At 34.0% G+C, this 14,309-nt stretch overlaps 1 protein-coding gene across 2 annotated transcripts in view; it reads right to left on the bottom strand.

Moving 5' to 3' along the window:
* Nucleotides 1-2,409: 2,409 nt before the first annotated feature.
* POLK (DNA polymerase kappa) overlaps nt 2,410-14,309 on the bottom strand; it is a 72,245-nt gene continuing 60,345 nt past the window's right edge. For both annotated transcript variants that reach the window (XM_037032286.1, XM_037032287.1), the window contains 7 exons: nt 13,836-14,002; nt 11,371-11,403; nt 8,700-8,796; nt 5,948-6,119; nt 3,307-4,257; nt 2,677-2,719; nt 2,410-2,494 (listed from right to left, as the gene is read on the bottom strand). In XM_037032286.1, coding sequence (XP_036888181.1) covers nt 2,410-2,494; nt 2,677-2,719; nt 3,307-4,257; nt 5,948-6,119; nt 8,700-8,796; nt 11,371-11,403; nt 13,836-14,002 — 1,548 coding nt within the window. The remainder of the gene's footprint in view (nt 2,495-2,676; nt 2,720-3,306; nt 4,258-5,947; nt 6,120-8,699; nt 8,797-11,370; nt 11,404-13,835; nt 14,003-14,309) is intronic.

The raw sequence follows: 14,309 nt of genomic DNA, 5'->3' as shown, positions 1-14,309 counted from the left end.
CTGAAGGCAGAAGAATGATTTGGAGGGCAAACAGAAAATAACCAGCAATGGTGTATATTTCGTGTAAGAAGTGCAGTTGCTGGGTCACTGAGTGTGTGCACCTTCACACTTACTTAAGAAGGGCAAAGTGTTTTCCAAAGTGATTGTTTTCGAAGTAAGAGTTCACTTTGCTCCACGTCTTCACCAGAACTTAATTCTCAACCAACCTTTTCATTCTTGCAAATCTGGTAGGGATGTAATAATACCTCTCTGTGTTCTTACTTTTCATTCTCCTGTTACTAAAATGGCTGAGAATGGTTGCATGTTTCTTGGCCATTTAGATTTTTTTATGTCAAGCACCAATTAAAGTCTTTTATCCAAATTTCTATTGGTTGTCTTTTTCTTACTGATTCAGTTAAATCATTTACATATTCTGGATTACATACATACTCTGTTTTTTCCCCAGTTATTATGTTACAAATATATTCTCCTAGGTGCTTCCTTATTTTCTGACCTTATAAGTAGGTAACATTATAGGTGTTTATTCTTTGTAGCTTTGCTGCATTTTCTAAAAATTCCCCAAAGGAAAATTATAATAAAAAGAAAAAAGTGAGTTGGATATTAGATAAAACAGGTAAGAAAAAGATGTGGAAAGAATTGTGGGAAAAGACAATAGGAGTAAAAGCACTGAGGAAGGAAGAGTGGAGAGGAAGGAAACCGTTTCTATGGGCTAAAAGATCAACTACATATTTAAATTTTATTTTAAATTATTATTAAATATGTCTAAATGAAGGGAATATAAGGGGACTCAATGATAGAGGAAAAAATACAAAAAGATTAAATCAAAAAATAAATATGTCTAAATGATAACATTCAATTAAATAAGTCATCTAAATAAAAATAATTTAGTATTTAATGTTGAAAACAGTAAAAATTAACTTGAGGCAAGACAGAAAACATCTATGGTACCATCTGTTTTTCAATACATTAAATTGGTGTTTCACAGAACTTAATTTTTTACAGATTTTGCAAAAGTAAATCACACAATCAAGAACCACAGCACAACGCTGTTTGCACCTGTGTGTACAATAACAACAGGCATATGACTGGCATGCTAATAAACAGTAAGCCTTATTTTAAAAAATCTAGAAATTTAAAGTCAAGTTACCACTTTTGCCAAAGGCTGTGCAAGATCCTAATTTAAGCTATTCCTAAAATATGATTTCCTTATAAATTTAAATGAGGTGAATTTAGATGAAAAGTAGGTATACAAATATTAAATCATTGTTATAACCTGCAACTAAGGTTGTATGTCAACTAAAAAGAAAAGTAGGATGAAAGAAAACAAAAATCGAAGAGAATAAAAGATATGGTTCTTCAAAGACATGGTAGCCACAAAATGGCTACCATCTTATGGTAGCCACAAAATGGCTACCATCTTCATGTTTCAGTTAATAATTGTTTGTGATAAACACTATTACTCACAGCACAAAATTATCTGGAGCAACTACTTAAGCTAACTACTTACTGTTAAGCTGTCTTCTTTCATAAATATTAATAAAAACATGACAGAAATATAACTAAGATACATGAGCGACTGTAATACACATTCATTTTTGAACTGTGCATTTTTCTCTACAAGGTTTTACAAAAATAAAGTGAGTGCACAATCTATTCTTTACAGATTTTCGAAGAGTACAAGCATACCTGCCAAGAAATTAAATACTGTCATTTAAAAGTCCTAAATAAGAAAACAATTATGTCTTAGACTAAATTTTTTTAAAAGTGGACCAAGTGCTTATTCATAAAAAGAAAGTTTAAATTAAAAAATCAAACGAATCATCATATTTAAGCAAAACTCTTTTAACACAGAGAATAACACTGTGATATTATCCTGAGAGAAATCGAACCTCTCATGCTAGTTCTGCTAAGGTTTTTTCATAGGATGTATGATAAATATTAATCAAGAAGGCTCATCTGAAGGTAGTAGGAGACAAAATACAAATATACAAAGTTGTAGAAGATACTATGATCAACTATGGCAGACCAGTGCCAACAAGATGGTTAAGTACTGAAAAGCTTTAATGCTAAAAAAAGGTTTGTGTGAATATCAGAGCCCTTATGAATACATGGTTTTACATTCCCTATAAAACTTAATAAAGTAAGAAATCACTTATTGATCCCATTCCTAATTTCTCATTTTAAAAGTATCTCTAACAGGAAGTGCAATTCTTACAGTACCAAAAAAGTACACAAAAGTAAATTAGTAAGTATATATTCCAAATTCATGTAAAGGAAATATCACTGGGGCGGGATTACTACATTGGCCTTTCGCCGAGTGAATCTGTAAACTTAAAATGAGAAAAAATACCTTCAGTGATTATAAAAAATAAGTTCCAATAAAAAAATTAGTGATGAAAAGTTCATTGTTCATTTAAAAAATATATCAAGGGTATTTCTGGGATTGTTTGGTTTTATTTTCTTTGATGCTGAGTACTTTGTCATCGGTCCTGATCTGAAATTAAAAAACAACAAAAAAAGCAATTAAAATGCAGGAAGAGATGTTCAAAAATAATTTTGCACATAATTGATTTTTTACAATTTTACTTGATATAAAAGGAAATTTTAACATCTAAAAATTCAACCTCGAAATATGAGTTTCTTAGGTAGCTTTACTCAAGCTCATATTAGCCATACCTCTTTGTTTTTGTTACAGCCTTCTGTACTCTGCCTGAGTTACCTTCAGAGGGAAGAGAAATGAAGAAATTCCATAATGAATAACAAGAAATAAAGGATTATATAAAAATTTAAAAAGTTAAAGCTGACTGATATGAAGATAATAATAAAAAGTTCCTTAACACTACCTAGTTCATATTTATACATACCAGAAACTAACTTTACAGCATAGTTTATTTATAATTATTTTATTAGTATTGTACTTACCTTTATTTTTGAAATTTGGCCAGAATCATAGCTACCAAAAAACAAATTAAAGAGGTTCTCTGGCTATATGTAATTATCATTAATTTACCACTGTGCCTTGACAATCGTTCTCTGAGTCTTTTTTGATTATATCACTCAGCTCCCTTACCCTTTGAGTTCATTCTGTACTAAATCAAGCCCAAACCAAAGTTTTCCCAAAACTTAACTGGCTTAATTCTAACTTAATTCTCACTTAATTCTAACTTATGGCAAAGGAACTAACATTGACCTAAATGGCATATATAACAGTCCCTTTAAGAGTGGGTGTTTCAGACCTAATAATGATCTCAATTTTAATAAAATATTCCTAGAAAGCCAAGTTCTTTAAAATGACTGCAAACTCACCGGTACTTTTGGTGTTTTCTTTGAGTTGGTTTACTGGATTAATTTTATCCTTTTTAAGTTCCTGGATTATGCCTTTATTTAAGCAAATATCCACATGCACATTGAACTGGGTAAGATCTGAAGTTTTTTGCTCTAGGTTACAAACAGGACAAATTAGAGCCTGGTCTGTTATCTCTTCATATAAATACGGCTGGGGGGGTTCTCGCCTTCTCAGTGACCTGGCATCTTCGCTTTCCAATGCAACAGCACAAGAAGAATTCTGATGACAGTGTTCAATATTAAACGATGTGCTTGGAAGGCTAGAACATTCCTCTTTGCTATGCTTATTACTTAAAGCATCTATACTTTCTGCTTCAGATGGATTGCCTATAGTCTCTACCAAATCGGCACAATCTTCTGAATTGATTTCTGTATTCTTTTGATGGGTTTCATAATCCCGATTCTCACAGAGGTAAAAAGAATGATGTACGTTTTCTTTCTTGTTAACTTTTGTAGAGAAAGCATGTGAACATGAGAACATTTCACTCATTGAAGGTCCATTAAGACATGCATCTACATGTTTATTAAAGGCTTCTAGACTGATGATTCCTTGCTCCCTAAAGCAAACAGGACAGGTAAATATCTGATTGTTATCGGAATTCTCTGATGTTTCTGAATTCTCACTCATCTTCTTCTTTAAAACTTGGAATGATTGTGATGTCTGCACATCTTGTCCATTCACAGTTTCACACTTAAATGTGTCTTGGTGGCTCCATTTCTTTTCTGATCGTTTTTTATCAAAAAAACTCTTCTTATGAGACATTTCTACAGGTTTTAAAAACTGATCTTTGTCATTTTTCTCTACACACCCAGTGCCAGACAGGGTTTGGTCTCCAGCCTGTAAGAAACCAACAATACTCCTTTGTTGGTGTTTCCTATCTTCTTCATTGAGAAAACTAGATAGCCGAACACCTAAATGAAACCAACCACAATTAATCAGTTTCAAATTCAACAAAATCACTTCACTCATAATTCATAAAAACATTTTGCAAATACTTCTGTGACATATATAAAAAGGGTTGTTTAGAGAAAAGTAATTAGCAACACTGTGTATTTTCTGAATTAAAGGATGTTTTTCCAAAACTGCATTTTGAGCTGAAATTTATACTTTTTAAAATAAAACTGGGTATCACTAATTAGCAAGTGCCTACTGGAGTCAGCATGATTATACAGGTTTTTCAATAAAGCTCTTGACACATGATATTATTTAATAAATACTAAGTAATTCGTTGGAGTCAACTACATAGGTACTTTAGCTCCCTTTTTTCAATAGGTTTTAGTTTTTAGAGCAAATTTAGGTTGAAAACAGTAAGTTCAGAGTTCCCAGATATCCCCTGCCCCACTATCGACACTCCCCACCGGAGCGGTTCGTATGTGACAGCCAATGAGCCTATGCCGACACAACACTGTCATTCAGAGTCCATCGTTTACATCAGGATTCACGCGAGGTGTTAGTCACTTTGGGTGATACACATTCTAACATTCTGACAAATGGATAATGACATGTATCTACCATTATAGCATCATACAGAACAGTTTCACTGCCCTAAAAATCCTCTGTGCTCTGCCTATTCATTTCTCCCTTCTTGAAAATACTTGATAATTACCAATACTTTTAGTGTCTCCAAAATCTTTTCCAGAATGTTATATGGTTGGAATAATACAGTATGTAGGCTTTTCAGATTGGTTTTTTCAGTTAATAATATAAACTTAAGGTTCCTCCATGTCATTTCATGGTTTGACAGATCATTTCTTTTATGGCTAAATAGATTCTATGTCTGGATATACCACAGTTTCCACTGACCTGCTGCTGAAGGACATGTTGGTTGCTTCCAAGTTTTACAAGTTTTAGTAATAATGAATAAAGCTGCTATTAACATATACCCCTTAGTTCTTTTTAGTTAACATATTTTAATTGATCTCAGTGTGTGTGTCTTTCATATATGAAAGTATGGCTAATGACCCACTCTCAGCAGTATACTGAGTTGGCATTTGGGATGCTTATCCACAAATGTTGTTTTACACAGTTTACTTTAGAAACATTTCTTTTCTTGTTTTGAACCACACAGTGGCTAAAGATATGGTTTTATTAGCACCATAATCCCTCATCTGCAATTCTGAAATCCAAAAAGCCCTGAAAATTGTAAGCAGCATACGGTAATGGATAGCTGGATGGATGGGAAGCTGTGTAGAGTGTTGACAACTCAGTGTGAATATTTTTTTTGCTTTGCTACAGAAATACTAGTGTGTTTGATCATGAAGCGCTTCCTCGTATCCCAAAGGAGTATTACAAAATACTAAAGGGTATTTTGTATGCTTTCTAAAATCTGAAAAGTTTAAAATTTTGAAACAAACCTAGTTCCAAGGACTTCAGCAAACATTGATAGTAAGGAAAAGAACAACTTTAATTGGTTCTTACTGGAATTAAATTAGTAATCACAGCTTCACATGCACCAAGTTCTAAGAATTAAGGAACATGGCAGCAGTGTAAGTATAAATTCCTAAAGTTCTAAGAAATAAAATGGAGAAGAGAATATTTCCAAATTGATTCTTTGGGAAAGGGTAGCACATTTAAGGAAAAGTCAGAAAAGAAAAGTCATACCCATAAGTCTTAGCCTCAAGGGATGCGGAAAATCAGCATCAATTTCTGTTCTTAGCAGTTCTTTAGCAAGAGCAAATATTTCTTCTGCAGTAGACACAACAGATGAAACTGTAGACGCACGCGTTTTTACTTCAAAATTCACATTCTTCAGCTTAATGGTAACAGTTCTACCCTATAATTAACCGAATACATTATTAAATAAGGCTTTCTAACTTCTAGAAAAAAATTATTTTATAGGTTAAAAAACTCATGAAGCTCACTTATGTACATATAATACGGAAGTACAGTCAATTACTTCTAAAACATGGTAATAAAATTGTCAGAAAGAATAACTAAAATCCAAAAGTAATAAAAAATCCCATTTTAGCCAATAATTACTACTCCTCTCCCAAATAAATTTTTATAAAAGATGTTTATATAAAGGGCAAAGTTAACTAATCATTTTTTTCCAAAAACCTCTTTTAGAGGTCAATTCAGTACCTAAAAAAAGGAAAGAAAAAAAATCTTTCTAAAGGAGCCCATTGAAAAGGTCTTGTGGTCAGCTTACACTTATTGTGAGGCAACGATATGACAGTATGTTAAACAATTTACATGTATGAACTCTCTGTTCAGTTACTATTTAATGAATAGAAAATTTCAATTTGGGATAATGAAAAAATTCTGGAGGTTGACAGCACCGATGGTTACACAGTATGAATGTACTCAATGCCACTGAAATATATACTTAAAAATGATTAAAACAGTAAATTTTATGTTATGTATATTTTACTACCTTCTGGAGGTAGTAAGAGTGAATTAAACTTGTTGACTCACTTCCAAAGACTAGAATATGAAAAGAGAAAAACAGTAACTTCACAATGGAGCAGCCTAGCAAACATTACCCTAACCAGGTGGTGGAGGTTAACATCGCCCATGATATCAGGTGGATTTCATATGCAGTAGCTACCCCTTACCTGTGGGGATTTGTTCCAACATCCCCAGTGGATACCTGAAACTGTGAACGGTACAAAACCCTATCTATATTTACTATGTTTTTCCTATCATATATACTTATGATTAAGTTTAATTTATAATTAGGCACAGTAAGAGATTAACAACATAACCAATAATAAAATAGGACATTTTATAAAATGATAATAATATTACGGTAGTAAAAGTTACATAAATGTGGTCTCTCTCTGATAACTGATCTGATAACCAGGACTACTACTAAGCGACTAACGAGCAGGCAGCACGTGCAGCGTGGATACACTGGGCAAAGGGACGATTCACACCCTGGGCAGATTGGAGCAGGACAGCATAAGATTTCATTGTGCTAGTAAGAATGATGTACAATTTAAACTTATGATTTGTTTAATTTCTATAATTTTACATTTAATATCTTCAGCCTGTGGATAACTGAAATGACAGAAAGTAAAATCTCAGTAAGGGGAGACTACTGTACCCCCCTCGGACGTGAGGAGGAGGACACTTTGCCTCTGTGGAATTCTTTCTAAAACTCATGCTGTGGTCTGTCTGATCTACAGAAAATCACAGACAAAACCAAATTGGGAGATATCTGGCCAGTATTCCTCAAGGCTATCAAGGTCATGAAAAACAGGGAAATACTGAGAAACTGTCACAGACTAGAGGAGACTGGAGAAGACATGATAGCTAAACGCATTGTGGTTCCCTAGACTGAACCCTGGAACAGAAAGAGAACATTAATGGAATATAGATAAAATTCAAATAAAGTCTGGAGTTATGTGAATAGCTATATAGTAATGTCAGTTTCTTAGTTTGGACAAATATATTCTGGCAGTATAAGATGTCAATAATGAGGAAAACTGGGTATATTGGAGCTCCCTATAGTATCTTAGCAACTTTTCTGTAAATCCAAAATGATTTACACATTTTTAAAAAACAACTCTTTTACAATCAAAGTTATGACAGAAAAGGATTATAAAAAATACTCATCAATTATCCCATTCATTATAATAATGTTTTAATATTTTATATTTTTATTGAATTTATTGGAGTGACATTGGTTAATAAAATTACATGGCTTCAGGTATACAATTCTAGAATACATCATCTGTATGTTGTACTGTGTGTTTGTCACCAAAGTCAAGTTTCCTTCCATCACCATTTATCCCCCCTTTACCCTCTTCTACTTTCCCCTAATCCACTTTCTCTCTGGTAATCACCATCACATTTTGTAAGTACTCTAAATAACTCTGGTTTGAGAGTGTTAGAAAAACACTAAATGTGGATTGCTCTGAGTGAAGAATATCAAATACAAAGTTCAAAGCCTTCCAGATGTTGTTCTCAATGTGTTAAAAAACCTGCATTAGATCCTTGAAACAAAATGCTTACTGTAGAGAGTCACTGTCTACATGAGAAAAACATTAGTGGATAATTGGAAGTCATTTACAATACATAAATACAGTTCTAGGAAAATCCTTCCCCCTTTGCTTCATTCTCTAATATCAATGTAACTCTGATTTCGAACCTATTCCAACGTACTCCCAAGGTAGCATAACTCCTCTGGAGTTACACTGGAACCACTCTACCCTGCAACTTGCTTCTGCACAGGATGACACAATGACCCTCAAATAAGCGTCAGAATTAAATTTCTTTGTTGGTGATGAGAATACTCTTATCTGACATTTCCCACTTTGCATTCACATGCAAAATCTAATTCTTGCATTAAAGTGCACTTTATTATCAGAAAATTTTAAAACTGAGAGAACACCGCATTAAAATAAAGTACCTTAAGCCCTTCTTTCTGCAGGTCCTGAGCAAGCTCACTGCAAAGCTCCTGGCACAGGCTGTACTGTTCTTCTGCTTTACTCATCTCACTGAATGTCCTAGAGAGACAAGAATGATTTGGGTGTCCAAAGTAAAAATATAATTCAGGATAACTTAGGAATGATATAGTATGCTTAAATGGCTTAGCATTAAGTTATATTTTCTGTAGCACAGAATAAAGTTTTCAGATGAATTAAGATATAATTAAGTAAAAAACATTGAAGATCTACTTAATAATTGAAGATCATTTAGATAATTAGGCTGATTAGCAAAGGTATATTTTTATACTTTTTGCTCTTTCTGTAATATTTTTAAAAAATATAATTAAAGCCACCAACAGATAATAATAATGCCCTCAGAAACTTAAAACACATTAAGGCATATATGTATATAGACTCTGCTATAAAGGATTATCTTGAGAAAGTACAGATGAGAATATTATTCCAATTATTACACAGGCATTTTCTGAAAGAGAAGTTTCTTCAAGTAGATTTAAAAGGTTGTTTAATGGCACCCAGGTACAGTTATCTAATAATTGAAAATGGAGGGCTGATTAAATGTAGAAAATTTTTAGTTCATCTGCACAAGAGTGTTAAAAGAAGCCGAAAGGTCAATTAACCTAAAAGAGAAGGCAACTACAGAGAAATCAGAGTAATAAGTAATGAATCATGTGCAAATGACCATTCAGACCTCCCCTTCTAACTACTCAGCTACCCTGTTCTCCCGGAAGTGCAGAACCAGTGTTGACAGCTTTCTATTCTCATGAATTCCTCAAGTAATATTTTATGCAAATATACTATACATACAAACAAACAAGCAAATACTTTCTCCTCATTTTTATAGAAGCAGTAGAATATTAGACACATGGTTTAATGCTTTGCTTTTCTCAGTTCGTCCTGGTCAGAGTTCCCTATGAGTAAATAATTTTCTCATTTTTATATGGCACCATAATATTCTAGCTTAAAGACGTAAGGTCATTTAACCAGCCCTCTATTCATGGGTATTTAAGTTACACTATTCTCAATCTTTTGCTATAGTAAAAAATGCAATAAATAATTTTGTATACATGAGAAATGACATGCAATTACAACTATGGAATGAATTCCTAGAAAAAGAACTGTGGGATCAAAGTACATATGCATCTGTAATTTTGATAGATACTGCCAAATTGTCTGTTCCCTGTGGGAGGCACACTAATGGTCCCCAAAGATGTCCAAATCCTATTCCTCTGAACTGAGCACATCACGAAAGGGACTTTGCAGATACGCTGAAGTCAAGTCAGGGAGGTTATCCTCAATGATCCAGGTGGGTTAATGGAATCCCAAGGTTCCTTATTAGAGGAAGGAGGTTCAGAGTCAGAGAACAAGAAGGCCCTACATTTGAACACAGAAGGTGGGTCAGTGAGCCAAAGAATACAGGCAGCCTCCGGAAGCTTTTGATAAAGAGATCGATTCTCTCCTGGAGCCTCTAGAAGGAATGCAGCCCTGCCAATACCTTAATGTTAGGACTTCTGACCTTTAGAACTATAACAGAATAAATCTGTGTTGTTTTAAACCACTAAATTTGTTCTAGTGCTAATAAGAAGCTAGCATATCCCCTCCTAGGGTTTATAGCTTCTTCACTCCCATAGTCTTGCCAGTAGGCTGTGTTAGAATGTCTTTGCCGACCTCATTAGTGAAAAATACTATCTCAGAGAACTTTCAATCTGTATTTCTTAAATTATAAAGCAGATTGGGAATATTTTCACATGTTTTAAGAACCATCTATACTTCTCTTTCTGTTAACCAGATTTTTGTTAATTTTTTCTATTGATTTGCCAGCCCTCTCTTAACACGTTAACAGTTAATATTTTTGTATACTAAGTAGTGTTCTCAATAACAGACAAAATGAAAGAAAAAATTCATTAAATAGGACAATACAATCACACTTTTAGGTGCTTTCCCCCCCTTTCCTTAGATGGCTTTTATGTAAATCACAGCCTCAAGGCAATTTTGATCAGTCATTTATTGAGTACATCGTCTTGTCAGTGTCATTTAGCTTTTCTGAACACAACCATATACCACATCCATGGTTTTGAATGTCTCAGTGGAACTTCGGTGCTTGGAGAAAACTAAGGGACTGCACAAACAATGAGATGTTTTCCAAAACAATAAGGTTTCCATCAAGATTCCATTTAACTTCTAAATAAGATTGTGAACGAATGAAACAGATCACCTCTAAGCTCTCTTACATCAATATCAATTTATTTGATGCTAAGCTCATTCATGAATATTTGAAGAGTTTTAGAAAGAATTTCCATGGCCACTTCTTAAATTTCCCAAATAACTTCTCAGTATAATTTTTTATAAAGTATAGAAATTAAGATTTAGAATCCTAAAATGCTTGGTTTTCACTGAATAGGAACAAAACCAACATTTAAAAAATAACTAGTTAATTTTTTTTTCTGTTGAGAGCATAGTAAGTGAAGATAATAAAGCAATTTACTGGGATATTTACTTCAGGAAAGTGACACGCTGAAAACTGTTCTGTGGTTTGAAAATAGGTATTTTAATTTCAGTGATACTTTCCTAAAAATTAAAAATTAGTTTAAAATAGCATGAATTACAAACAATTAAATAATATTGAAATATTACCTCTCAACACTCATGCTTTTCCTCTCTCCATCCCTTGAAATGAAGAAAAAAAAACATTTTATTTGCTTTCTCAAAGACTGAGTTCCTTTTAACAGACCAAGAAGATTTAATATATCAAGTACCCTTCAGAGATCTCAGTGTTTTTTACTCAAATTTTTACATCATGAAATGTAGGTAGATAAGATGCTAATATGATTACACATGTCACAAATCAAGTCTATACCTATCAAAGAAAACAAGTTTTAAAACAGGCTGACATTGCCCTGGCCGGGTAGCCCAGTTGGCTGGAGCATCATCCTGACACGCCAAGGTTGCTGGTCCGATTCCTGGTCAGGGCACATCCAAGAAGCAACCAATGAATGCATAAATAAGTGGAACAACAAATCGATGTTTCTCTCTCTCTCTTTCTCTCTACCCCTCTCTCTAAAGACCAATAAAATTTTAGAAAATTAAAAGAAAATAGGTTCATATTATAAATTGCTTCTATTAAAAGCCTGAATATCAAAACCACAACTTACAAAAGCCAATAGCAAGTGTAATGTAATGGCTTGCAGTTATAGAATGTAATTAAATTTTAAATAATTTAATATCAATTATCTAGTTTTGGGCTGAGTACATTAACTTCTCTCTCCTATAGCCTATTCATTATTCATGACACCACTCTATAGAACCTCAGGCAGAATCTGGCACGTGGCAGCGGGATGAACACTGGGAATGGAATGTGAAACGTCCAGATGGGTCAGATTCCACCAGCTCTGACAGGAGTAGTTGACGCCAAAGGGCTGAAATGACAGGTTATTCATTTCCAAAGATTCAATTAACCTGTTACAAATGAAGCAGTGTTCTAGGCCTTGGGGATATAGTAATGTAGAAAACAGACCAGTGCCTACCCTTAAGGAACCTGTATCTTAGTGCAGAGAGACAAATAAACAAATAAAAAGTAAGTATGGAATATGTTAGAAGGGGAGAAGTACTACAGATTTAAAAATAAAGCAGAGTAGGGGACTTAGAGAATGTGGACAGAGAAAAGGTAGATTTGTTATTTTATATTATTAATTATATTATATTATTATAACCCCAGATTAATGTGTGAAATGTTTTATCAAGAACTTTATTGTGCTTAAGCACTATGGAAATAAAAAGAGGTTGATTTTTGTATTAAAAGAGAAAGGCTTATTTCTCATTATCTTCAATGTGTGGTTGCCCCTTGTGCATCCCTTACTGGGGACCTGGCCCACAACCCAGGCATGTGCCCTGACTGGGAATTGAACTGGCGACCCTTTGCTTCACAGGCTGGCACTCAATCTGCTGAGCCACACCAGCCAGGGCTCATTATTATCTTCAAAATACTAGATTATATGTAGTACTGTGATGTCATTTTCTTATTTTTCATGATATCCACTCAAATTCAATGTCATCTAATTGTGGACTCAACTGATTGAGAAGCATGGAGAGCTAAGAAAAGCAATACCACAAGCCTTACAATCTCTGTAAGATTTAGCAGGTTTAATTGATCATTATTTTACATACCCCGAGTAATCTTTTGTTCTCCTTTAGTTTGAGTATAAGACTATAAAGGAGCTATTTTGAGGGCAGGCTGACAGGATGATGACAAAACTAAAAATAGTGTTAATTCCCATTCTTTTTTTAATTCCCCTTTTCGCCCACTCCCAAAAGTATACCCTTCCAGCTCTAGGATACTCCTTTTTAAGACCTGGATAAAACCGAGTGGCAAGGAAGAAAACACAGGGCCTCTCCTCTAGTCACTCACCTGCTAGATCTCTACGGGGTCGGACCCTGCAGGGTTCTGCCTCTGGATGATGGCAGCCAAACCCAGCTCTTCCCTGGCCCCCTACATCATTTTTTAGGCCCTCACTGCCTCACTTTCTTCATTCATTTATTTGGTTACTTTCTATCTCCCACACTAGTCTGTAAACTCCGGGAAGGCAGGACTTTGTCTTGTTTACTGTATTATCTACCCCCAGCATCCAGAATAGTATCTAACAAAAAGTAAGTATTCAGTACTGAATGAACAAATCATTACAAATCTGGGAGGGAAAGAGTTAGCTCATGAAGGTTTTCAAAGAATCATTCAATCTCCTTGTTTAAAAAGTGAATTCTGGAATACGAGCCATCTTGCTTTTCTGAAAAATCTTACCACTAGTCTTCCAGTATGCTTCTGTTCTGAACAAGGAACGAGGCACGGACCGAAAAGAAAGTACCCATCATTCCTCTCGTTCATCTATCCAACTGCTGTAGCCAACAGCCTAGGAGGGATTCTTTATCCCTCTTTTCCTTTTCTCCCACATCCAATCTTTTGACTCTAATTAAAAAATTATATTCCAAATTGAACCAGCCCAAAATAATTCAAAAACATGTTATCCTTATAGGCTCCACTTCAATGGTTAGAACTGTTATTTCAGCAAATAATAAATAAAAAGCGGAATGAATATACATACGGATACCTTGTCAGGTGTGTTGAACCCAGACCCATGGAAATCTGTAGGAAATAACGCCAAGAGGTTTCAGAGAAAAGAAGAGAAAGCAATGCCCTCTGTTGATAGAGTTCCGTACAAGTAATAATTCCAAGAGCCTTTAACATTTTCTCTGTAACTTTTCCTATTCCAGAAACCTAGAAGAGAATCAATATCTATTACTAACACATTTTTAGATTAAGGTAAGAACTGTTATTGTAATCTCATTATACATTTTATAATCGATAAAAGGCATAAATAATATGACTGTATTCATAAGTTATTTTCATAAGAAAACTGCTTTAATTGCTTTTTGGCATTTTCTAAATTAGCATTCCATAAAAACTTAAATGTAAAATTCCATGAAATTTTTTAAAGTTCTGTGGTCAAACTTGGGGAATGCTAGGATAAGCAAATTTAAATTGAACTCCTCACTGTAACACTTATAAATCTTTAATATAGTAG

Source organism: Sturnira hondurensis, unplaced genomic scaffold (assembly GCF_014824575.4).
Source record: "Sturnira hondurensis isolate 20B ecotype Veracruz unplaced genomic scaffold, ASM1482457v3 Scaffold0021354, whole genome shotgun sequence".
Lineage (NCBI taxonomy): Eukaryota > Metazoa > Chordata > Mammalia > Chiroptera > Phyllostomidae > Sturnira > Sturnira hondurensis.
This window is presented reverse-complemented; position numbering and strand designations above follow the sequence as displayed.